The sequence below is a fragment of the Orycteropus afer genome, unplaced genomic scaffold, assembly GCF_000298275.1.
Source record: "Orycteropus afer afer isolate SDZICR_OR568_19922 unplaced genomic scaffold, OryAfe1.0 scaffold00033, whole genome shotgun sequence".
NCBI classification, from domain to species: Eukaryota; Metazoa; Chordata; class Mammalia; order Tubulidentata; family Orycteropodidae; genus Orycteropus; species Orycteropus afer.
In genome coordinates, this window is record NW_006921620.1 from 3,448,549 (window position 1) to 3,472,760 (window position 24,212).

Genomic DNA, 24,212 nt, shown 5'->3' on the forward strand with positions numbered 1-24,212 from the left:
AGTGGGGGGCAGAAAGGGAACATTGGGGAAAAAAGAAAAAAAAAAGCATTGATCCATGTCATTTTAGTTTTGTATATTTGACTGTACATAAATTATATTTCAATAAAACGTATTTAAAGAGAGAGAGGGAGAGACTTTAAGGTTGATAAAAACGGGCTTACTATTTCAGAAAAAGGAAAAATGTTGTGATAGTTTAGGCTGTGTCAATTTGGTTGGCCCGTAGTTTTGAGTGGCTTGCCAGATAGAAGTATTTATTTCCCATGATGAAATTGTAGATTCTATGATGGAATCTGCTGTGAGAATATTAGTAGTGGAAGGAGAATTACCTTCAGGATGTGGCCAGCTTCTAGTACATATGAGGAAGCTTTGGGAAAGGTCTCCAGCTGTTTGGCACATTTTGGGCCATGTTGCCGGCCCATCTTGGGATTGTTCCTGGACTTGAACCAGTGGCCTGCTGTGTTGCCTGCTGATCCTGGGATTGTGCTATTTTACCTGCCGACTTTGGGTTTGTCAGCCTCAGCAGCCAGCAGCTACATGAGTTAGAAGAAGCCTCCAGCTCCAGTGGGCCTGGAATAAGAGGCAGAGCTGAAGCCCAAGTTCAAGGGGCCTTCACCCAGCCTCTAGTGCTGGCACTCTGAATTTGGACTTCAAGCCCCCTAAGCTCTAAGAGAATAAATTCCTGTTTGTTAAAGCCATCCATTTGTGGTATTTCTGTTATAACAACACTAGAGAACCAAGACAAATGTAATTAAGAATCATCTCAAGATCTACTTTGCCTTTTTCTTTAAAATGTAAAACATTTTACTATCTCCTTCACTCTACCAGACACAGAAAAGACTGCTGTTGTTAGGTGCTGTCAACTTAGTTCTGAATCATAGTGACTTTGTCCAACAGAACAAAATATTGTTTGATCCTGCACCATCCTCACAATCGTTGCCATGTTTGAGCCCACTGTTGCAGATACCTTATCAACCCAATTTATTGAGAGTCCCTCTTTTCTGCTCTCTCCTTTACCAAGTATGATGTCCTTTCTCCAGGGAATGGTCCCTACTGATAACATGGCCAATGTAAGTGTGATCAAGTTTCACCACGCTCCCTTCTACAGAGCATTCTGACTACTTCTTTCCAAAACAGATTGTTCATTCTTCTGGCAGTCCATGGTATTTTCAATATTCTTTGCCAACACCATAATTCAAAGGCATCAATTCTTCTTCAGCTTTGCTTATTAATTGTCCAGCTTTCACATGCATATGAGGCAATTAAAAACACCATGTCTTGGGTCAGGCCCACCTTAGTCTTTAAAGTGACACCTTTGCTTTTTAACACGTTAAAGATGTCCTTTGCAGCAGATTTCCCCAATGCAATACAGTGCTTGATGTTCCAACTGCTCCTTTCAAGGGCAGATTGTGGATCCAAGTAAAATGAACTTTTTGACAACTCAGCCTTTTTTATCCATTTGCCATGATGCTGCTTACTGGTCCAGTTGTGAGGACTTTTGTTTTCTTTATGTTGAGGTATAATCTGTACTGAAGGCTGTAGTCTTTGATCTTCATCAGTAAGTACTTCAAGCCTTCTTCACTTCCAGCAACCAAGGTGTGTCATCTGCATATTGCAAGTTGTTAATGAGTCTTCCTCCGATCCTGATGCTGCAGTCTTCTTCATACAGTCCAGCTTCTTGGGTTATTTGCTCAGCATATAGATTGAAGAAGTATAGGGAAAGGATACAAGCCTAAAGCACATCTTTCCTGATTTTAAACCATGCAGTACTGCCTTGTTCTGTTTGTATGATTGCCTCCTGATCTATGTACAGATTCACCATGAGCACAATTAAGTGTTCTGGAATTCCCACTCTTCACGATATTATCCATAATTTTCTTGTGATCTACACAGTTGAATGCTTTTGCATAGTCAATAAAACACAGATAAACATCTTTCTGGTATTCTTTGCATTAAGCTACGATCTATCTGACATCAACAATGAATGATATCCCTCATCCTCTTCTGAATCCTACTTGAATTTCTGGCAGTTCCCTGTTGATGCACGGCTGTAACCATTTTTGAATTCTCAAAAGACTGTGGCACCTCAGTTACAGAAACTACTTACACATAGGGACTGAACCACCGGACTTGAAGGCAAAGGTCGTCCATAGTCTTGGGGCACCTGGGTCAGTTGGCAAAACAAAGTTTGTAAAGATAATATTCTACATCTTAGTCTGATGAATAAAGTCTGCAATCTTAAAAGCTTGTGTGTTGCCCTCTACAAGCAACTATTGGTCTCTTCCTGCATGCAGCAAAGGAGAATGAAGAAAAATGAAGACCCAAAGAAACAATTAGTCCAAAGGACTAACGGCCCACATTAACTACAGCATCCTCTAATCTGAGACCAGAAGAATTAGAAGAACTAGTGGCGCCTAGCCACCACTTCCCTCCATTCAGGCTAGAACCACAAGAGTGGGTTCCAGTTAAAATGAGTAAAAAAAAAAAAAAAAAATTAGAGACCTAAGAAAGACTAGAGGAACGCCCAAGACTACTGTCCTAAGACAGTAGTAACTTGAAACTCAAGACACTCCGGAGGACACTTCTCAGCCAAGTAATAGACAGGACTATAGAACAAATAACAACACCCTTAAAGAACATGCTACTTAGAACAATCAACTATATGAGACCAAAAGGGCAACATTTGCCCAAAACCAAAGATGAGAAGACAGGAGGGACAAGGAAACTGGATGAATGGTAATAAAGAACCCAGCTAGGAAATAGGGACACATTGTGGGAATTGCAATCAATGTCAAGAACAATTTGTGTATGGATACTGATTGGAAAACTAATTTGCTATGTAACTTTCACCTAAAGCACAAAAATAAATTTTTAAATAGTAATAATAAAGCTAATTAATTTTTAAAAAAGACAAGTGCTTGTAATTCCTGTGGGTTACATTTTTTCAGGAAATAAAGATTCTAAAAATGGCTCTCATGCCTGCTGAGTCATTAACCTATATATTATTAAAAATTCTGTTCATTCAATTAAAATTTAAGTTAAAGAAAATATTTACACCACTGTGTTATAGGGCACTATAATAAATTTATTTCATACAAAAATTAAACCCAGAAAGGTAAAACATTTCAAAGATATCTTCACTTGATTTTGAGTCCTCCACTTTCATGAAGTTACTCAGTCTTAAACTAGCAACATAAAAATGAGAGGAAAAGGGAAAGACAGGTGCCAGGATTGAAAGAGACAGAAAAGACAAAGTAAATGGACTGAAGTCAGTGTCATAATGTCACAGCACCTATAAAAGAGCTTAGATTCTGCCAGCGAATAACAGGATATAATAGGACATAATAAGGAGACCCATATGCTTGCTTAGGTAATAGGGTTATGGTGCATATGCCACAAATGCATAAGGTTTGAATTATGAAAATTACAGTCAAGTTCCAAATTGTGATACACCTGCAAAAAGCTCATAACTTGGAATAGTTGGTCTAATTGTGTGTTGAGTGACCAAAACATAATCATGTGACTAAAACACTGATTTTTCAATTCCTTTAATGCTTTTAAAATTAAATTTGCTTAGCTGTCACTCAAACTAAGATCCTATGTGTGTGTGTGTGTGTGTGTATATGTTGTTGTTATATGCCGTCAAGTCGGCCCCGACTCATAGCGACCCCTCCTTGGGTTTCCGAGGCAGTATCACTACGGAAGTAGGATTGCCCAACCTTCCTTCCGAGGAGTGGCTGGTGGGTTTGAACCGCCAGCCTTCTGGTTAGCAGTCAAGTGCCTTAGGCACTATGCTACCAGCGCTCCCATGTGTGTGTGTATATATATATATATATATATATATATATATAATGAGCACAAAATGCCTTTTTTGCTAATGCTACACATATTACCTGTATCATGCATTCAAACTGGTACATACAAAGGCCCAATTCTGCCATACTTGGTTTGAAAAGTTCACGGAGTCTATAATCTTGCATTAATTTAACAAATACACAGAAAGCTTCTTCTTCTGGCATCTACATTTGGAGAAAAACAAAAGCAACAATGCTTAATGTTCTGTGATACATAAATAAGCCAAATTATATTTAAACCAAATACCCATCCACTATAAACAATGATTTGAGTGACCAAGTGATACAATTCTATTAATGAGAATGAAAAGTTAGACAAATCTAACTTCTGAGACAGTCTCACTGGTTTCATTCATTAATTTGACTACTAAATTAGTAATATTCACTTAGAATCTAATACTTTTCTCTCTGGGTAGCAATGAACAAAATAAACACAGACTCTACTTTCATGGAGCTTTTAAACTTCCTCGTTGGGGGAGACAGCCAATAAAACAATTAGTGTATATGCCAGATGGTGGTGAGTGCTTTGGAAATAAAATAAAGGAAGGTACTAGGGACTTCTGGTAGAATACACTGCTATTTATGTAGGGAGGTCAGGGATGGTTTGCTTGATATGATAATAATACTTGAGCAGAATTCTGAAAGAAACAAAGGAGTGAGACATTCAGATATTCTGAAGAAAAACAGTCCTGGAAGAGAGAAGAATACAAAGGCTCCTGATACTTGGCATGCTCAAGTAACAAAAAACACAGGAGCTACTAAAGGAGGAGTAATGTTATGAGAGGAGGTTAGAAAAATAATAGAAAGTCAAATTACAAAGAAATCAGCTGTAAAGATCTTGACTTTTATCTTAAGTGAGACGGGAAGATTTCCCAGGGTTTGAACAGGTTAAGTGCTATAATAAGGCTATATTTAAAGAATTTGTATGTTTTCAAAGAATCTGTAATTGGAGTTTAAAGATATCAATTTCTCATTTTACGTGTAACTCACTAGGAAATTATATCAAGTAAGATGCGTATAAAAGCTCCCTGTAAAGAGCTACACAGATATTCAGAATATTTAGGCAAAAAACATTTGCAAAAATAAAGTAAATAAATATAAGATTAAAAAAATTATGCAAACTTCTCAAAATAATAAAATTTGCTAATGTTCATTCACTTACATTATGCCAGTGTGTTTGAAAAGAGAAAACCCAAAAGGATCTCTAGGCATTCCTATTACTGAGGACTGCTTTTAATAACAATGCCCTTTCCCTGGCCTTGACCAGTCAGACAGGAGCTAAGAATTACTCTTGGCAAAACCCCCACTTCCTTCCTTCCTGCCAACATTCAGCCACAGTTTTCCCTTGGAGACCACTACTATTAATCCTATCAAACTCTACACCCCCAAAGATTTATATCAGTCACTACAAGAAGCCCAAGATCCCAGAACTCTATCCTATATGGTTCTACTCCTTCCCTTATCTGACCCTATTTCTAATCTTCCCTAAAATTTTCCACAAAACTTTCTGGAATTTATAATCTGCCAATTACAAATACTCTTTTTTTAATTATTATTACTCTTCTCTTTTGCCCTCTCTACAAACCTCTCCCACTCATTTTTGTGAAAATTAATTCTCTGACCTAGCAGATCTCTGACTTCCTTTCCTCCAATGGAGCCACACCACCTAATATTCAAATTCCACCTTCTCCTCTTAATAGCTATGTGACCTTGGACAAATTATTTAACCTCTCCATTCCTCAGTTTTATCATCTATCCAATGGGCAAAATAATAGTACCCATTTTGTAGAGTTGTAATGAAGATTAATGCACATGAATTATCTACAATTACCTCAACTGACCAGGCCTACAACTAACTTATACTATACCACCTGTTCTCCATTCCCAACTTCCTCTTGTCTTCACTTTGTTCCTTAACCTGTTACATTTATTCACTCTTAAATTCACAATTACTTTTCCTTCTCTCTTCTTTTATTATAACTCCAACTGGCATAACTCTACCCTTGGATAAATCTAACTTCACACCTACATCTACATAGCAGAAAGTGACTAAGGAAAAAAACAAACAAAAAACAAGTGCTGGCTGGTCTCACTTTGAATTCATAACCACTAATGCCTCGGAGGGAGCTCTGGTAGCATAGTGGCTAAGACACTTGCCTGCTAACCAGACGGCTGGCGGTTCAAACCCACCAGCCACTCCTCGGAAGGAAGGTTGGGCAATCCTACTTCCGTAATGATACTGCCTCGGAAACCCAAGGAGGGGTCGCTATGAGTCGGGGCCAACTCGACGGCACATAACAACAACAACAACAACACAATGCCTCGGAAACCCAAGGAGGGGTCGCTATGAGTCGGGGCCGACTCGACGGCATATAACGACAACAACAACAACGTCAGCAGGTCTTTAATGCTGCCTCGTATACTGCATTTCCTTAATTTAATCACTCTTATTTTTCCAGATTTCCATTTCAAACTTTCTTCTCAGTTCTCAATCCTCCAACATCTCCCTCATTCTTCACTCTAAATGAATGACCATGTTTCCCATTTCAATTGAAAAGAAAAGAAACAATTAGAAGAGAATTTCCTTATTCTCAAACCACATCTACTACCCTACTCACACCACAACATCTGCACGTGTACCTGTTTTTTCTACCTTCAGTTACAAAGGATGAGCAGTTCACTCTCCTATGTAAAAATCATTTTACTTGGATCCTGGATCTGATACCCTCCTATAATCAATCTCTTCTGGACCTTTCTCATATGAAATTATGACTTCTTGTCTCCCATTTTCAACCACCCTCTTAGCATATCCACCTACATGTTCAATGGACATCTCAAATTTAGCATATTCAAAACTACTCCCTTAATGTTTTACCATGTCAGTCCCTGCCCTAAACATTCTCTCAAAAACTTTTCAAGTCATCATTGACACCTTTTTCTCTTACTACACCATCCAATCTATTAGCACATCTTGTTGGCTCTATATTAAAAATATTTCAGGAATCAACCATATCTCACCACAGACACCTAGTTCAAACCACCATCTCATCTCCTGTCACTCTGCTGCTTCCCTTGTACTACCTTCCCAACAGTTTATTCTCTAAAACATCAGTTGCCAAAATGATTTTTTCAAATCATGAATCCGATCATGTCATTCCAATGCTCAAAACCTCTAGTGGCTTCTTATATCCTCAAAGAAAGACAAAATCCTGCATGATGTGATCCTTTACTACCTCTCCAACCTTTATTCCCACCATTCCCTCCATATCTCTCCCCTATACCACATCACTTCAGCAACATTAAGAATGAATCAATTAAGTTGAATCAATTAAGTTTCCTGAGAACAAATACAGATTATGATGGACTTTTTAAAAATTTTCAAGAAGGCTAAAGAGATAATGCTATATGCTATTTCTCGTCAGAGCTATCTATGATTGTCCTCAATCCTGAAAATACCCCACTCAAACTACTCTAAAACAAGTCACTGTTAATGGAAATACATTATATCCTTGCGGCATTAAAACTGGCCGAGTACCACTATTTTCAAGACTATAACAATATATATATATTATATATATATATGTATATAGACAGATAAATAAATGACATAGATAGATAATGAGCTCTCTTCTCCATGATAAATAAAATTCCAACTATATCACAGTTTTCCATACTGTAAATGGGAGCTCTGGTGGCATAGTGCCTAAGACATTTGACTGCTAACCAGAAAGCTGGAGGTACAAACCTACCACCTACTCCTTGGAAGGAAGGTAGGACAATCTACTGCCATAGTGATAGCACCTCCCAAGGAAGGGTTGCTATGAGTCAGATCCGACTTGACGGCAGTGAGTTTGGTTTTGGTATACTGTAAATAAGATTTCTATACTAACACTTTAATCATGTCCTCCTTGCTGGGAAATGACTTTTGTTCTTGTTGTTGTTGTTAGGTGCTATCAAGTCAAGTCTGACTCATATAACCCTATGTACAACACAATGAAGCACTGCCTGATCCTACACCATCCTTACAATCAAAGCTTGAGCCCATTGTTGTAGCCATTGTGTCAATCCATCTCTCTGAGAGAAAAGATGACTCTTCATTAAATGCTGACAAATAAGATTTAAAAGCAAATGCAGGCTTTAGCAGAAAATTATGATCTAAATGTATATACCAAGAAGTTGAAATTTCATTGATGGCAGAGTATTACTGTATTTTTAAGTACTTTTAAACTTCCAAAATGAAAATTAAATATGCCTTTTGAAATTATGCCTAGAGAAAAACAATCCATATCCAAAGTTACTTAATAAAAACAAACATGATTTTCAAATTTTCCAATCCAACTTTAATACAAAATTTAATTAGACATTTAATATCTGCATTAACTTACCTGCATAAGCAACAATCCAACTATAAAAGCACTTCCTTGACAGTAACCAACCTCACGATCCACTAAAGAATATGCCTAAAAAGTAAAAAAGAAAAAATGCCATCAAAATACCCTGATGTGGAATATTATTCCTTCTCTAGAAATCTAGTATTGGTGAAATAGGTGGACTAAAAGACGATTCTTTTTCTTTTCTTTAGAAAAGCTTTTGCCTCCTTTTGTTGTAGATACCCTATGAAATATTTTTAAAGTAAATTTTTTATTACTATGATTTTCTTTTGATAATTTCTCAGTTGGAAACTGTCAGTGCCAAAGGACCAAAAAATAAAGGAATCTACCCTCAGGAAATTAATAGAGCTTAAAAATCAAGTAAAATTCATAGTAATAAGGATAAAACTAGTGTGGAGTTAGGTAAAGCATTGGCAAAACTGATATCATTTAAGAAGAAATCATATTTCACAGAGGTAGCTGGAGGGAAAAGAAACTATGGAAAAAGACAATATGGAAGGAACAATTACTATGGTACACACTTTTAGAGGCTACAATCAGTATTTAACAATGCTGGCCATGCAAGCAGAAAAATGTGCCAACTGTGCAAATGCTGGCATGACAGGAGAAGATTTCATCTCAGATTTTTAATCTCTTAGAAGACGAATTACTCATTTTTATAGAAGATTTCTCTATGGTACAGTGATTTATAATTTTCTATTAGCAAACTTATGCTAACTAATATAGTGAATTTTCTAACAACTTCTCCAAACTAGACAGTAAGTAAAGTAGCATCCAAAGTTTCAATTTCTTCTCAAAATTACGTAAGTAGAAATAAAAAGCAGAAATTATGCTAAAGACAAATTTATTTTCAAAGCAACTCATTAATGGAGTGGGAGTCCATGCTTTATAATGGGAAATGTATCATTTCAACCTTTCAGAAATTCACTTTACTTGAAAAAACAAATAAACAGAACTTACCTTCATCACGTTAAATAAAACCTCCTGTCCAAGACTATCTTTTTCCTTAAAAAAGTTATGCTCAGGATAAGTTCTAGCAATGTCCCTTCGGATCAATTTTTCACAAGGTGAGGTCATTTTCAAGAGTTCTGAATACTGATCCTTAATTGGCATACTTTGTGCACTGCATAAAAGTTGCCAAACTATTGCTCTAAAGTGGTGGGGTATCCCTTTACGAACAAGCTCCTAAAAATGAAAATTAAAAAAGTCTTATTGGAGATTGGAGTGGAGTGGAAGACCTTATCAAATTTATGATTCACAAAGCCAATATTACGTATTTACAACAAGAATGGGGAAACTTTTAACCAAGTATAAGATTTGCCCTTGGATGTATCCTGTTCTGATCAGGGAAGCTGCAAAGTCATGGAAAAATTCTGGTCATTTCACTCAGAGTATGGCCTCTGAAGATGTAAAGACTTATAACCTGCAGCTATGAATGACTATACAGTACCCATCAACTTTCAAAGGGCTAGCAGAGGAAAATACTGATATTCAAGGATGTCACAACTTCATTTTCAATCTATAAAATGAGAGAACTTAACTCATTTCCAAAATAATTTTCAGCTATGTATTTCTATATTTTTAGGACATCTATAATAACTAACAAGGAGCTCTGGTAGCATAGTGGGTAAGGTATTCAGCTGTTAATCAGTGGTTCAAATCTACCAGCTGCTCCACTGGGGGAAAATGAGGCAATCTACTTCTGTAAAGATTTGTTGTTGTTGTCACAACTTCATTTTCAATCTATAAAATGAGAGAACTTAACTCATTTCCAAAATAATTTTCAGCTATGTATTTCTATAATTTTAGGACATCTATAATAACTGACAAGGAGCTCTGGTAGCATAGTGGGTAAGGTATTCAGCTGTTAATCAGTGGTTCAAATCTACCAGCTGCTCCACAGGGGGAAAATGAGGCAATCTACTTCTGTAAAGATTTGTTGTTGTTGTTATGTGCCGTCAAGTAAGACCTGACTCATAGTGACCCTTCCTTGGATTTCCAAGGCAGTATCACCACGGAAGTAGATTGTCCCATCTTCCTTCCGAGGAGTGGCTGGTGGGTTTGAACCGCCAGCCTTCTGGTTAGCAGTCAAGTGCTTTAGGCACTACGCTACCAGAGCTCCCCTGTAAAGATTTATAGCCTTGCAAACCCAATGAGGGTCTCTATGAGTTGGAATTGACCTGATGGCAGTGGGTTTGGTTTTTTGGTATAATAACTGATAAGTGACACAGTGGTTTAGTACTCAGCTGCTAACCAAAAAGTCAGTGGTTTGAACCCACCAGCCATCCCATGAGAGGAGGAAGTGGCAGTCTACTCCCATAATGATTATAGCCTCGGAAATCCTATGTGGCAATTCTACTCTGTCCTACAGGGTTGCTATGAGTCAAAACTGACAAGACAGCAACAAGTTTTATAATGAACTGACTTCTATAAATGGAAACTTCTCCAGGCACAAATAAATAAAAACATGGACTTTTATTTTTTTATCATATAGCTTGCAAATTATAAGAATCTGATGTTTTCTTCCAATTCTCAAATGAATTATCTATTAATCTATGTCGGATAAGGCAATGAACTTTAACAAAGAACAAGAGTACCTTAACTTGCTTTTCTTTCTTTTTGCGTACATCTTCCCATTCATTAACAATTCTTCCCCAAAGAATCCAAGAATCTTCTTCAAGGTGGCTGAGGTTGCTAGAGGCTGATGAACTTGATACGAGAGAGGAGCCACTGTTTCTTCTTGAACCATTTACAGACCTTAAAGACTTGCTATCCGTCTCCAACAATCTAAAATATAATTTAAAATTCCTCAAGATCTAATCCTACCATGATACCAGATGAAGTAGTGATGACACTTGTCTTAGAACTTCGCTACAGTGTTTCAAGATATAGTTTTAATAACATGCATAATTTCAACAATTGTTAGTTGGCATCAACAAAATAACTGCTGCATTTTTCACCTAAACGTAACAGTTTCAAAATTTGAAATAACAAATTAAGTTAAATATTTTAGTGCTATTAGCCTTATCCATACTCATAATCCTATTATAATTTCCCTTCATGCCCATTAAAAAAGTCAAGTTAGAAGAATCCTCTGGTAAGAAAACTGGTTAGGAAAATTGATTTTTGCTTCATGCTTCTAACCTGTATTTAGAAGAGGTGCAACAAATTCCATTGACATTTACAATGTGTCCAGGCTAAATAAGTAAGGCAGACAAGACAAATTAATCAAATTCCTTTTCCTTTTGTTTCATTCATGCATAAATAACCTGCCCAAAAAGTGTTTTATTTGGCACACACAACGTAAAATACCTGAATTATCACTACTATTTTAAAATTGGAAGATTTTACAGATTTTTTCATATATATACACACTTGTATTTACTTATGTATCATTCTGAAGTCTCCTAAAAAATGAAAGTAGAGGAAAACTAGCCCTCATTTCTTCTCAGAAACAAAAGGGTGAAACTAACTAGGGGTACTCCTTTTAGATGGTGAAGGCCTTTATCAACTTGGTTTCCACATTCCCTGCTGTCTCCGCAAAACTCAGGGCAACTAACAGCTGCTATTCATCACTGGGCTTACACTGTAAACTGGGACCTCTTTGCTCCTAAGGTTCTCTGTTGACCTTTGATTTTATAACTCTGTATTACACCTCTTTCTTATCTGTATAAAGACGTTAAGATAATTTCAAAGATCCATTCCATGACTCACCACAACATCAAACCCATTGTTCCTTTCACACCTGCATAGCCTATATAGGAAGGACTGAGAAATGTGGCTCTATCACTATAAAGATGTAAATCATATGTCATTCAAATAATAAGGGTCCTAAAACATCTATGTGTATACTTAACATAGCTATTGTCTACTTGCAGAAACTCCTTCAGAAACAGTCATCTGCTTAGGGTGTAAGAAATGCTCCAAATACTACTTCATGAGATACAAAAACAAGGAATGAAAAAACATACAGCATCTAAAATAAAACTATTGGTCTCTTCCTGTCCAGAGCAAATAAGAGTAAAGAAAATCAAAGACTCAAGGAAATAAGTAGTCCAAAGGACTAATGGACCACGTAAACCACAGCCTGAGACCCAGAAGAACTAGTTGATGCTTGGCCACCACTATCAACTACTCTGATTGGGATCACAATAGAAGGTTCTGGACAAATTGAGAGAAAAATGTAAAACAAAATACAAAATCATTTAAAAAAATGCCTGGCTACCACTGTCAACCACTTGGAGGGGGGATCTATTGAGGAGATCCTATATAGAGAGGGAGAACAATGTGGAACAAAACTCAAATTCATTTGGGGGGGGGGAAAAAGGGGGGAAACCAGGTTTGCTGGACTGATAGAGCCTGGTAGAACCACTGAGACTATGGCCCCTAGCTGCCCTTCAGGTCTGGAATTGAACCCACACCTGTGGCTTCCAGCCAAACAAAAAACAGGCATATAAGTTGAACATTTACCTGAGGTAGATACCCTCCTTGGAGAGAACAATCATGGGAGAAAGAAGGGCTATTTATGCACAGGGAGACAGCTCAGGGGGCAGGAGGGCATGGAGGGATGGAGACAGGGAAGAGGTAACTATCAAGAGGAAGTGGAAGGAGAGCTGTTGCATTGTGGTAAATTATAGTCAATGTCACAAGACAAAGTGTATGTGAAATGTTATATGAAAAGTGAATTTGCTCTGTAAACTTTCACCCAAATCACCAAAACCAAAAACAAAAACAAAAAAAAAACCAGACTTACTGGTCTGAAAGAGACTGGTAGAACCCCTGAGACTATGGCCCTTAGACATCCTTCAATCCTGGAACTGAACCCCCTCCTGGAGATCGATCACCATTTCAGCCAAACGACAGGCCTATAAAGTGAACAGTAACACCCATGAGGAATGTGCTCCTCAGAACAATCAACCACACAAGACCAAAAGGGCAGCATTTGCCCAAAAACAAAGTTCACAAGGCAGGAAAGAAAAGGAAAGACGGGCAAATGGTAACAGGGAAGAAGTGAGAAAGAAGAATGCTGTTACGTTGAGGGGACTGCAAATAATGTATGAAACAAAATGTGTATAAACTGTTGAAGGTGAAACTAATTTGCTCTGCAAAATTTTACTCAAACCACAATAAAATATTCAAAACAAAGAAACATATAGCTCAAATACTATTTATCAGATTATAGAACCACGCTTTGAGAGTCAGATTTATACCTTATTCTTATCTTTATATGCCCAAGAACATTTAGCTCAGTGCCAAATATATGAAATGTTATTTGAATAGAAATAAAATATTCTCATATTAAAAGTAAAACCTTACAAATCCCAGATATGTAATATTCAATAACAATAATATAAATTAAATAAAATCTGAATTTTATTCATGTGACAATATATTTTCATGGCAACAACTTAAGTAAAAAAAAATTTCACAGCTCTTGCTAGAAACATAAACATTTATAAAACAGCTTATAAAAGTCAATTGTTTGCTATAAAGAAATATTCTTTATTTGAACAAAGGAATGATGTTTTACTTTAATTTCCATTTTTTTCATAGATTTTCTTTCAGAAAACCTATAACATATCTTATAGAAAATCAGTGTACCTATATAAGTAATTTTCTATATAATTCTAACCCATAAGAGTTTTAAATGGAAAAGTGAAACAAACTTTACTGAAATAATGAACCTGGACCTAAGTTCCTCATCTCACTTAAATATTCATTGAATACTTACCAATAAAACCAAACCTGCTGCCATAGAGTCGATTCCAACTCACAGTAACCCTTTAGGACAGAGTTGAACTGCTCCATAGGGTTTTCTAAGGCTGTAAATCTTTACAGAAGCAGATTGTCTCATCTTTTTCCTGTGGAACAACTGGTGGGTTCAAATTGCCAACCTTTTGGTTAGCAGCTGAAAGCTTAAACCACTACACCACCAAACCTCACTAAATGCTTACCAGATACCAAATAATTAAGCTACATCATTACTCTCAACAGACATGCAGTTAAAATAAAATAATGGTATTTACTAAGCTATACATAAATTTGGAAATATAGATAAAAGAGTACCTAAATGGGAGGTTTTCAGAGAATTAGAAAGGTCTTAGAGATCAATGATTTGCAACTTACAGGATAACCAAATGAACTCTTGTGAGTGGGCTAGGAAAGAAAGATAAGCAGTTCACATTCAGAGGATACTGAAATAGCATATACAAATACAAAAAGGTGTGAAAAATCTTTACCAATAAAATATTCCAAGTAAAGAGTTTAAAGATACTGTTCCTGTCTTATCTCACACGATACACAAAAATGATCCAAAATGGATTGATAGATCTAAATATAGAGGCTAAAATTATTAAAGCTCCTAAAAAGAATGGACTGAAAAATGATAAATTAGACTTCACCAAAGTAAAAAAGTTTTGCTGTTCAAAACAAACAAACAAACAAACAAGTTGATTTGACTCACAGTGACCCCTCCCTGGGTTTCCAAGGCAGTATCTCTATGGAAATAGATTAACCAGTCTTCCTCCTGAGGAGTAGCTGGTGGGTTTGAACCACCAGCCCCTCTGGTTAGCAGTCAAATGCCTTAGGCACTGTTCAAAAGACATGATTAAAAAAATAATAATAAAATAGGGACTAGGTTTGCTGGTCTAATAGAGCCTGGTGGAACCCCTGAGACTATGGCCCCTAGTTTGCCCTTCAGGTCTGAAACTGAACCTCCTCCTGTGGCTTCCAGCCAAACAAAAGACAGGTATATGAGCTGAACATTTACATTAGGTAGATACACTCCTTGAGGAGATCAATTAGGGGAGAATAGACAGGCTGTGAATGTACAGGGAGACAGCTGGGGGGGAACGCATGGGGGGGGGAGGACACAGGGAAGAGGTGGCTATGGGAAGGAAGTGGGAGGACAGCTGTTGCACTGCAGAACATTGCAGTCAGTGTCATGAGACAAAGTGTATGTGAACTGCTGTATAGAAGATGAATTTGCTCTGTAAATGTTCACCCAAATCACAGTAAAATGTTAAGAAAAAAGACCAGACTTACTGGTCTGAAAGAAACCAGAGGAACCTCTGAGACTACTGCCCTGAGAAAACTTTCTAACTTGAAACTGAAGAAACTCTGGAGGATACCAGACTATAGAACTAACAATGGGAAGAATGTGCTCCTGAGAACAACCACTATAGGAGACCAACAAGACAACACTTGCTCAAAAACAAAGATGAGAAGACAGGGAGGACATGGAGAAAGTGCTGACACATTGTTGAGATTGCAATCAATGTCACAGAATAATCTGTGTATGAACTATTGATTGGAAAACTAATGTGCTATGTAAACATTCACCTGAAGCATAAATTTTTTTTTTTAACTTTTTTAAAATTGTAAAGTATATTAATTATAACTCAATAAAGCTATTACATACTTTCTAAAATACAGGTAAAATTTAACTATGGTGATAAAAACCAGAAAAGCAGATACATGGTGGGTTGCTGGGAAAGAAAATTTTCTAAGATAAGGGGAATTGTCTCAGAGAGAAATTTCCTGTCTTAATTGGCATGTGGATTATATACAGGTTTATACCTTAGTCAAAACTCAAACTGTACACTTAAGAAATACACATTTCTCTGTATGCAAATTATATATCAACTTTGTAAAGACAAAGTGTCCCTGGGTAATAAGGTAAAAAATTACAACTTTTTACTATTGTAAGCCCTTCAAGATTTTTCCAAAAATCATGAATATTACTTAGTAAAAAATTATTTTTGATACATTTTATCTGTTTTATAAAGAAAATAAAGGATAAACATTATTTCTGCCCTTTTCAAATACATCAATGATTCTAATAAATTTTGTAATTTTATAAGGAACTACTTCAGAATTTTTTTTAAGTATTATTGGTATAATGAAGAGTCCTTCTGCCTGGGAAAGCTGGAGCATTTTCCAGAAGTAGTGATACCTGAATTGAAACTATCAAGTCACTCTCTCTTGACCTACTCAGTCACGGCATGCAGGAAAATAATTCACACATCGTTTAAAAATAAAAAGTCTATGCAGAATATGCAGTTAAGAATCATGATTTTTACTTACTAAAAGCAGTGATGAAACACCTGTTGTTACTGCTGCTGTTGTTAGGTGCCGTCAAGTTGGTTCCAACTCATAGTGACCCTATGTACAACAGAACCAAACACTGCCCGGTCCTGTGCCAGCTCCATGATCTTTGCTGTTACTGTGCCCATCGTAGCAGCCACTGTTGTCAATCCATCTCGTCGAGGGTCTTTCCCTTTTTCGTTGACCCTCCACGTTACCAAGCATGACATCCTTCTCCAGAGAATGGTCCCTTCTGACAATATGACCAAAGTAGGTGAGAGGAAGTCTGGCCATTCTTGCTTCCAAGGAGCATTCCAGGTGCACTTCCTCCAGAATAGATCTGTTAGTTCTTCTGGCAGTCTGTGGTACTTTCAATATTCTTCGCCAACACCACAACTCAAAAGCATCAACTCTTGAAACACCTAAGACTCCTAAATAGGTTTCCGTCTAGTTTCACTCTACAAACCATCCTCATTATTCACAGATTCCGTATTTTCAAATTCACCTACTCACTAAAATTTATTTGTAACCACAAAATTGATACTTGTGGCACTTTTGGGGTCATTTGCAGATTTGCCCAAAAGGCAAAATTTGAGTCGCCTGATGCACATATTTCCAGCTGAGGTCAAATCAGGCAATGCTCTGCTTTATTTTTCAGTTCCCATACTGTAAACAAGTGTCGTCCTCACAGTCTATTTAGGTCTATGTCAATTTTTCATTCACATGATTATGCTTCCTGTTAAGAGATTGTGCTGTTTATAATGACCCTCAAGCACAGTGCTGAAGCATTATCTAGTGCTTATCTTAGTACAGGAAGGCTGTGATGCAACTTATAGAGAAAATATGTGTGTTAGATAAGAATTGCTCAGTCATGAGTTATAGCGGGCTTTGAGTTCAATATTAATGAATCAACAGTATGTATTAAGTAAGGTGTCTTTAAACAGAAACATACACAAAACAAAGTTAAGTACTGAAGGCTCATGCAAACCTAACCCTGTACTTCCCCTGGAACAATAGTGCAGTATTGGCTAATTCAGCATTTGAGGTGGAAAATAACTACCAAGAATAATGACAATCTGCTGTGATTAAAATATTCTGATAGTGGTAGTGAAGGGTGGTAGTGGCTGAAAAAGTCAACAGTTTCCTAAGACTTGAGCCTGGCAACTGGTAAAATGGTAAGACAGCACTACTCATAGGTCCATGGGTGACTGAGATGTCTACTCAAAACATTCACTTACTCTGGCCAGATCAAATGATTTCACTGCCCATTTATTGCAGAAGAGGAAACAATTCTACACTCCAGCCCCCAGTAAATTCTTTATATCTAATAAAAGAAAAAATTAATCAGATTAACTAAAAAGAATACTAACAGCATAATTAAATACGCACTTGGTGGTTTGAACCCACCCAGTGATTCCATGGAACAAGGGATATCATAGATGCTGTCAGATGGATCTTGGCTCAAGGCAAAGAATACCAGAAAGATGTTTACTTGTGTTTTATTGACTATGCAAAGGCATTTGTTGTGTGGATCACGGCAAATTATGGATAACATTGAGAAGAATGAGAATTCCCAAACACTTGACTGTGCTCATGAGGAACCTGTACCTTGACCAGGAGGCTGTCATTCGAATGGAACAAGGGGACATGCATGGTTTAAAATCAGGAAGGGAGTGCGTCAGGGTTGTATCCTTTCCCCATACTTATTCCATCTATATGCTGAGCAAATAATCCGAGAAGCTGGACTATATAAAGAAAAACATGGCATCAGGATTGGAAGAAGAATCATTAACAGCCTGAGATACGCTGATGATACAACTTTGCTTGCTGAAAGTGAGGATGACTTGAGGCACTTACTAATGAAGACTGAGGAACACAGTCTGCAGTATGGATTACATTATAAAGAAGACAAAAATCGTCACAACTGCCAATGAGCAGCATCATAATAAATGGAGAAAAGATTGAGGTTGTCAAAGAATTCACATTGCTTGGTTCTAAAATCGAGGCCAATGGAGGCAGCAGTCAGGACATTACACGATGTGCAGCACTGGGCAGGTCAGCTGCGAAGGAACTCTTTCAAGTGCTGAAGAGCAAGAATGTCTCCTTGAGGACTAAAGTACGCCTGACACAAGCCATGATATTTCCAATTGCCTCGTATGCATGTGAGAGCTGGACAATGAATAAGGAAGACCGAAGAAGAGGTGATGCTTTTGAGTTGTGGTGCTGGCGGAGAATGCTGAAGGTACCATGGACTGCCAAAAGAACTAACAGATCTGTCCTGGAGGAAGTGCAGCCGAGATGCTCCTTGGAAGCGAGGATGGCCAGACTTCATCTCACCTACATTGGTCATGTTGTCAGAGGGGACCATTTCCTGGAGAAGGATGTCATGCTTGGTAAGGTGGAGGGTCGATGAAGGAGGGGAAGGCCTTCGATGAGATGGATTGACACGGTGGCTGTGACAATGGGCTCAAGTATAGCAAAGATCATGGAGCTGGCGTGGGATCGGGCAGTGTTTTCATTCTGCTGTGCATGGGGTCACTATGAGTCAGAAACAACTTGATGGCACCTAACAACAACAACAACAACAACAACAAGTGGTTCCATAGGATAAAGACTTGGAGATCTGTTTCCATAAGATTTCAGCCAAGAAAATCCTATGAGACAGTTCTACTCTGTCACATGGGGTCACTATAAGTCGGAATCTGCACAGCACCTAATAGCAACATAATCAAAAGCATTGCCTATTATGTTTTGAGGCCTCTTGCCCATTTTTTTTTTTTTTTCCTGCCAATGCATAGGCAGTAATTCACAGGCTCACATCTGTTGTTTCTCCCAGAATACCGCCAGATTAAGACACCAGAAGTCAGATATCTATTATCTGAGGAACACACAATCTTCAATTACCTAAACAGACAACTCTTTCTGAGGGTAGTCCAGTTCTAACGGCTGCCAACAAAATGGCTACTGTCCAACATCACTTGAGGTGAGAGTGCTGAAGTCAATAACCTGCTGGACTTCAAATAGTAGCAAAGATGGTAAAAGTCTAGGATTGGCTGCTACCAGATCCTAGGAGATTTGGCTTTGAGAAAGCATTTCCAATTCCCTAATAAAAGCACAGGAGAATAAGCTGAAAACAATGAAGAATTCCAACATAGAGTCTAGCCCACGTCTCATCTTAGTCAGATGAACTTTACTATATCTTTGCTATTGAGAATCAAACTTTCTCCTCCCCAAGGGGCCTCCTAAGAAAAGTAGTAGACTGTACACTTCCTGATGGGCATTTATAAGAGAAAAGAGTAGCATGTATGTGGCAAAGAAAAAAGCTCTGGTAGCATAGTGCCTAAGGCACTTGACTGCTAACCAGAAGGCTGGCGGTTCAAATCCACCAGCCACTCCTCGGAAGGAAGGTTGGGCAATCTACTTCCGTAGTGATACTGCCTCAGAAACCCAAGGAGGGGTCGCTATGAGTCGGGTCCAACTTGATGATACATAACAACAACAAGAACATTCATAATACTATTAAAAATTATAAAGGGAAAGAGGAAAAAGAATGTGTTCTCTATTGAATATTTGGAATTTAAAGTACTTGGAAGCCTCAATGTAGATAATATGCATAGCAGGTAGTTGAAAAGACAAGTCTGGAGGTTAGAAGAGCAACAATAAACAGGAATTGGGTAATTTGTGAATATTAGATAATTTTTTTAAATATATTATACTTGTTGTTGTTGTTATGTGCCCTCGAGTCAGACTCGACTTATAGTGACCCATCCTTGGGTTTCCAAGGCGGTATCACTACAGAAGTAGATTGCCCAACTTTCCTTTCGAGGAGTGGCTGGTGGGTTTGAACCGCCAACCTTCTGGTTAGCAATCAAGCGCCTTAGGCACTACATTACCAGAGTTCCATAATGCTTTTCCTATAGATACCAGAAGTAAGATAGAAGGCAGCAGGTCAACATGACATTGGTAGTTTGTAAACTGGTAAGGTGATTTATAAATAGCTAAGGAAAGATCTTAGCTGAAAAAGGAAAAAAAAATCCTGTATGTGAAAAACACCTAGAAAGCTGAAAAGAAACACTCAGAAACAGAGAACCTTATTGCAGGGGAGCAATTATTACAACATGGGCTTTGAACATCTCTCCTAATGCTACATCAAAGAAACAAGATATGAATGTTCTCGGAGAAAAAGAGTAACTAGCTAAAAGAAGGACAAACTGAACAACAAACTATCTGCCTCATTCAGAGGAGACTCACACTATTTCCCATGATTATCATCAAGCAGAATTCTGTCTCAGAGCAAAAGAAATCAAGAAAGGAGAATTAAAGAAAATACAGAGAATCTACACAGGAAACATACTGCAGAGACAACTCAAAAGAGAGGTAACTAAATGACAACACAGACCTCTCCAGCTCTAGAAGCACAGGGGTTTTTCTTTTGCTTTGTTTCATTAAAATGAGGTTTAAGAAAACTTAAGTTTACAGCCTCCTCTCAGAGATTACTTTATACAGACATTCCAAAGCATATATAATAGACAAAAGCCTAGCATAGCTAACTTTTTAGACTTCTCAATTTAAAAAGAGAAGAATTTAGTTGTCACAGGAAAGGTAGCACAATCAATTCTTTTAATTAATTATATCATCAAATTCCTTAGGACATCATACAACTGATAAAAAAATATTTTTTAATCTTCAATGAAAAATAATAGGCAAGACCTAATGGGCCATTCCTATGGTTAAAATACATGAATTTTTATACAGACTTGGAAATACCTATTTTGCTTGGGAGCTTTTTGCTTCCTTAATATCCATGACTATGTTATGGAGAGTATTCTCATGAAAATAGAGGTATTTCTGTGATGGTAAAATTATAAATATAAGATAAATATTGTTGTTGTTATGTTCCATCAAATTGGAACCAACTCATAGCGACCCCTCACTCCACAGTGAGGCAGTATCACTACGAAGTAGATTGCCCAACCTTCCTTCTGAGGAGTGGCTGGTGGGTTTGAACCGCCAGCCTTCTGGTTAGCAGTCAAGTGCCTTAGGTGCTACGCTACCAGAGCTCCTTAGATGAACATTAGATCACCTAAACCAGTACTATCCAATATAAATATAATGGAAGTCACACATATCATTTTAAATGTTCTAGTGAATATATTAAGACATAAAAAGAAACAAATTAAAGTAAGTTTAATAATTAACTTTCTCACACATATAGTCAAAATATCATTTTAACATAGTAAAATTCTTAAAATTAGTAAGATTTTCTTTTTTCTTTCAAACCACGTCTTTGAAATATCATGTATTCTTACATTTCATCTCAATTCAGATCAGCCACATTTCAAGTGAATAACTGCCACAGATGGCTAATGGCTACCATCATGGGCAGTGTAGATCTAGATATCTATAACTTACAAAGATATGTAAATTAAGATTAGAAAGATTGCTGCTTACTATATTAAATAAATAAAATGCATTTAATTTAGTTTAAAAGTACTCTTTCCATTTCTTCAGTTTTGTATCTCACCACTAAAAATCTGCTACAAAGCAAAATCTGAATACAAATAACAGACTGCAAAAGGAAATTATGATTGCAATACCAAATTTATAAGCTACACAAATCACGGCCAATTCAAAATTTAAATTTAGCAACATTCCCTCCTTAATTAAAATGCACTGTCATTATCACTTTACCTCCTTAAATTCATCTGTGTGAAAGCGTTTGTACTTTCAAAATGAAAAAGAAAAGCACAATAACACATAAGGGTAAAAGATGTTTCAATTTCAACATTAAAGCTATCAATTATTAACTTTCATCAAACAGATCTTTGTGCACTGAACTATTTCTTCACCTCTTTCTGGGGTTGTTACACGTACTTATTTTTAAAAAGTGATAAGCTATAGACAAAATTATGGGAAGAAAAATACGTTTTAAAATAAAATTTGTTATTTTCTTGTTTCTTAAATTTTAATTTTCCAAAAATACTGCCATTTGTATAATCTGTAAATTGAAGAGAGTTAAGTAATATAACAAGAAACTCATCTACATTTGGAGAAGAGAAAAATAAATACTAAATTAAAAAAAGCTACTATTCCACTATGCTATAAGTGGCATTTATGTCTGATTTTTACTTTAGATATGTAAATTACATACACACATCATAGAAGTTGTTAGGAAAATTAAATTTATTATTCTTATAACATTTTCCTGATTTAATGCTTGGGAGGAGGGGAGGTAGGGCAGAACAGAAGAAAGGGAGCTGGATCTTAATGTTTATTACCTTTTTTTTCTTTTTTAAATAAAATCAGGGTCATGTATTTTTCCACTGGGATTATTCCCTAAGGCAAAAAAAACAATGCTGCAAAATTCACCCATTCTCTACATAGAAATCCTTCCAGGGATTCTGGACTTTAAATGTTTTTTTTTGTTTTGTTTTGTTTTTAAAATTGACTGACTCTAAACTTCACATTTTGAATGCTTCCATATAAGAACTAGGGGTGATTTCACTTTCTATTCCTAAATTTTCTTCAATTTTTAATTATCAAAAATCTCTTCTCTGAACATCTTGCAACAGCTCTCATAATTATTCTCTAATTACTAACATATAAATTAAGCATATATGGTATTTTGGACTGAATTATAAATTATTTAGGATGTCTATAGCCACATCTCATTCACAACAATGTTTAACATAAAAATCAGTTACCTGGGAAACAGACAAGGATGCACTCTATCACCATTTCTGCTCAACACTGTATTGGAAATCCTAGCCAGGGCAATAAGGCAAGAATGGGAAATAAAAGGCATCCAAATTGGTAAGGAAGAAGTAAAATTATCCCTATTTGCAGAAGCTATGATCTTGAACATAAAAAACCCAAGACGGGGAGTTCCAGCAAGATGGCGGACTAGGCAAAAGGACTGCACAGACGCTCTTCAACAAAGAAAAGGGAAACTAATTAACAAAGACACAGAAGATAATCTTGGACCCCTGAGCCTTGAAGGGAAGGATACAAAAGTGGACTAAACCCCAACTAGCAGAAGAATTTGCGTGAAAATACGAAAAAAGGAGACACAGAGAGCTGCAGTTTGGCAGCGACCTGAGCGACCCTGACGGCACAGACAGCTTGGAGACTCCCGAGTGGTGGTAGGACCTAAGAATTAACCCAGAAATCACCCCGCTAGCCAGGGACTGCATGGAAGACTGTGCACGGTGGCTGGGGAACAAACAGAGAAGGTGAAGAGAAAGGTGGGCTGAGCTGTGGACTTTTGCCGATCTGGAGGACGCTGCCATTTTGTAGGTTTAAAAAGCAGCTTGATTATTTTGGGTATTTAAAGAGACAGTGCTCTCACAGATTCCTGTGGTGACAGGACTTAAGAATCAACCTAAAAATCACCCTGCTAGCCAGGGACTACAAGGAGGACTGTGCACGGTGGCTGGGGAACAAATGGAGAAGGTGAAGAGAAAGGTGGGCTGCGCTGTGGACTTTTGCTGGTCCGGAGGGTGCCGCCATTTTGTAGGTTTAAAAAGTGGCTTGACTATTTGGGATATTTAAAGAGACAGTGCTCTCGCAGATTTCTGGGGCTTAAGACCACGTTCTACTTTCCAGCAACTCCAAGGACACTCAGGGCCTGCAAGACTGAAAAGCAACGGGCCAACGATAAAAAACCACCAAGAAGAGCCTGAACCACCCTTGGGTGCTCTTCACAAACAGTTAACAGAGATCTAAATACAACAACGTCACGATACCTCGGAAACAACAGACCATCACAGTCCACACAAAGAAGCAGGATAAAGTGGTAGAAACAAGAGAGCAGAATGCAGACCCAGAACACATCCCTGAGGAAGGAGCAGCATTGGAACTCTCTGATAAGGAATTCAAAAGAATT

General features: G+C 37.3%; 1 protein-coding gene across 1 annotated transcript in view; it reads right to left on the reverse strand.

Annotated features, from left to right (window-relative positions):
• EVI5 (ecotropic viral integration site 5) overlaps positions 1 to 24,212 on the reverse strand; it is a 300,060-nt gene that overhangs the window by 238,010 nt on the left and 37,838 nt on the right. Inside the window, exons 2-5 of the mRNA XM_042780297.1 lie at positions 10,840 to 11,029; positions 9,203 to 9,427; positions 8,237 to 8,311; positions 3,891 to 4,016 (exon numbers count right to left, since the gene is read on the reverse strand). Coding sequence (XP_042636231.1) covers positions 3,891 to 4,016; positions 8,237 to 8,311; positions 9,203 to 9,427; positions 10,840 to 11,029 — 616 coding nt within the window. The remainder of the gene's footprint in view (positions 1 to 3,890; positions 4,017 to 8,236; positions 8,312 to 9,202; positions 9,428 to 10,839; positions 11,030 to 24,212) is intronic.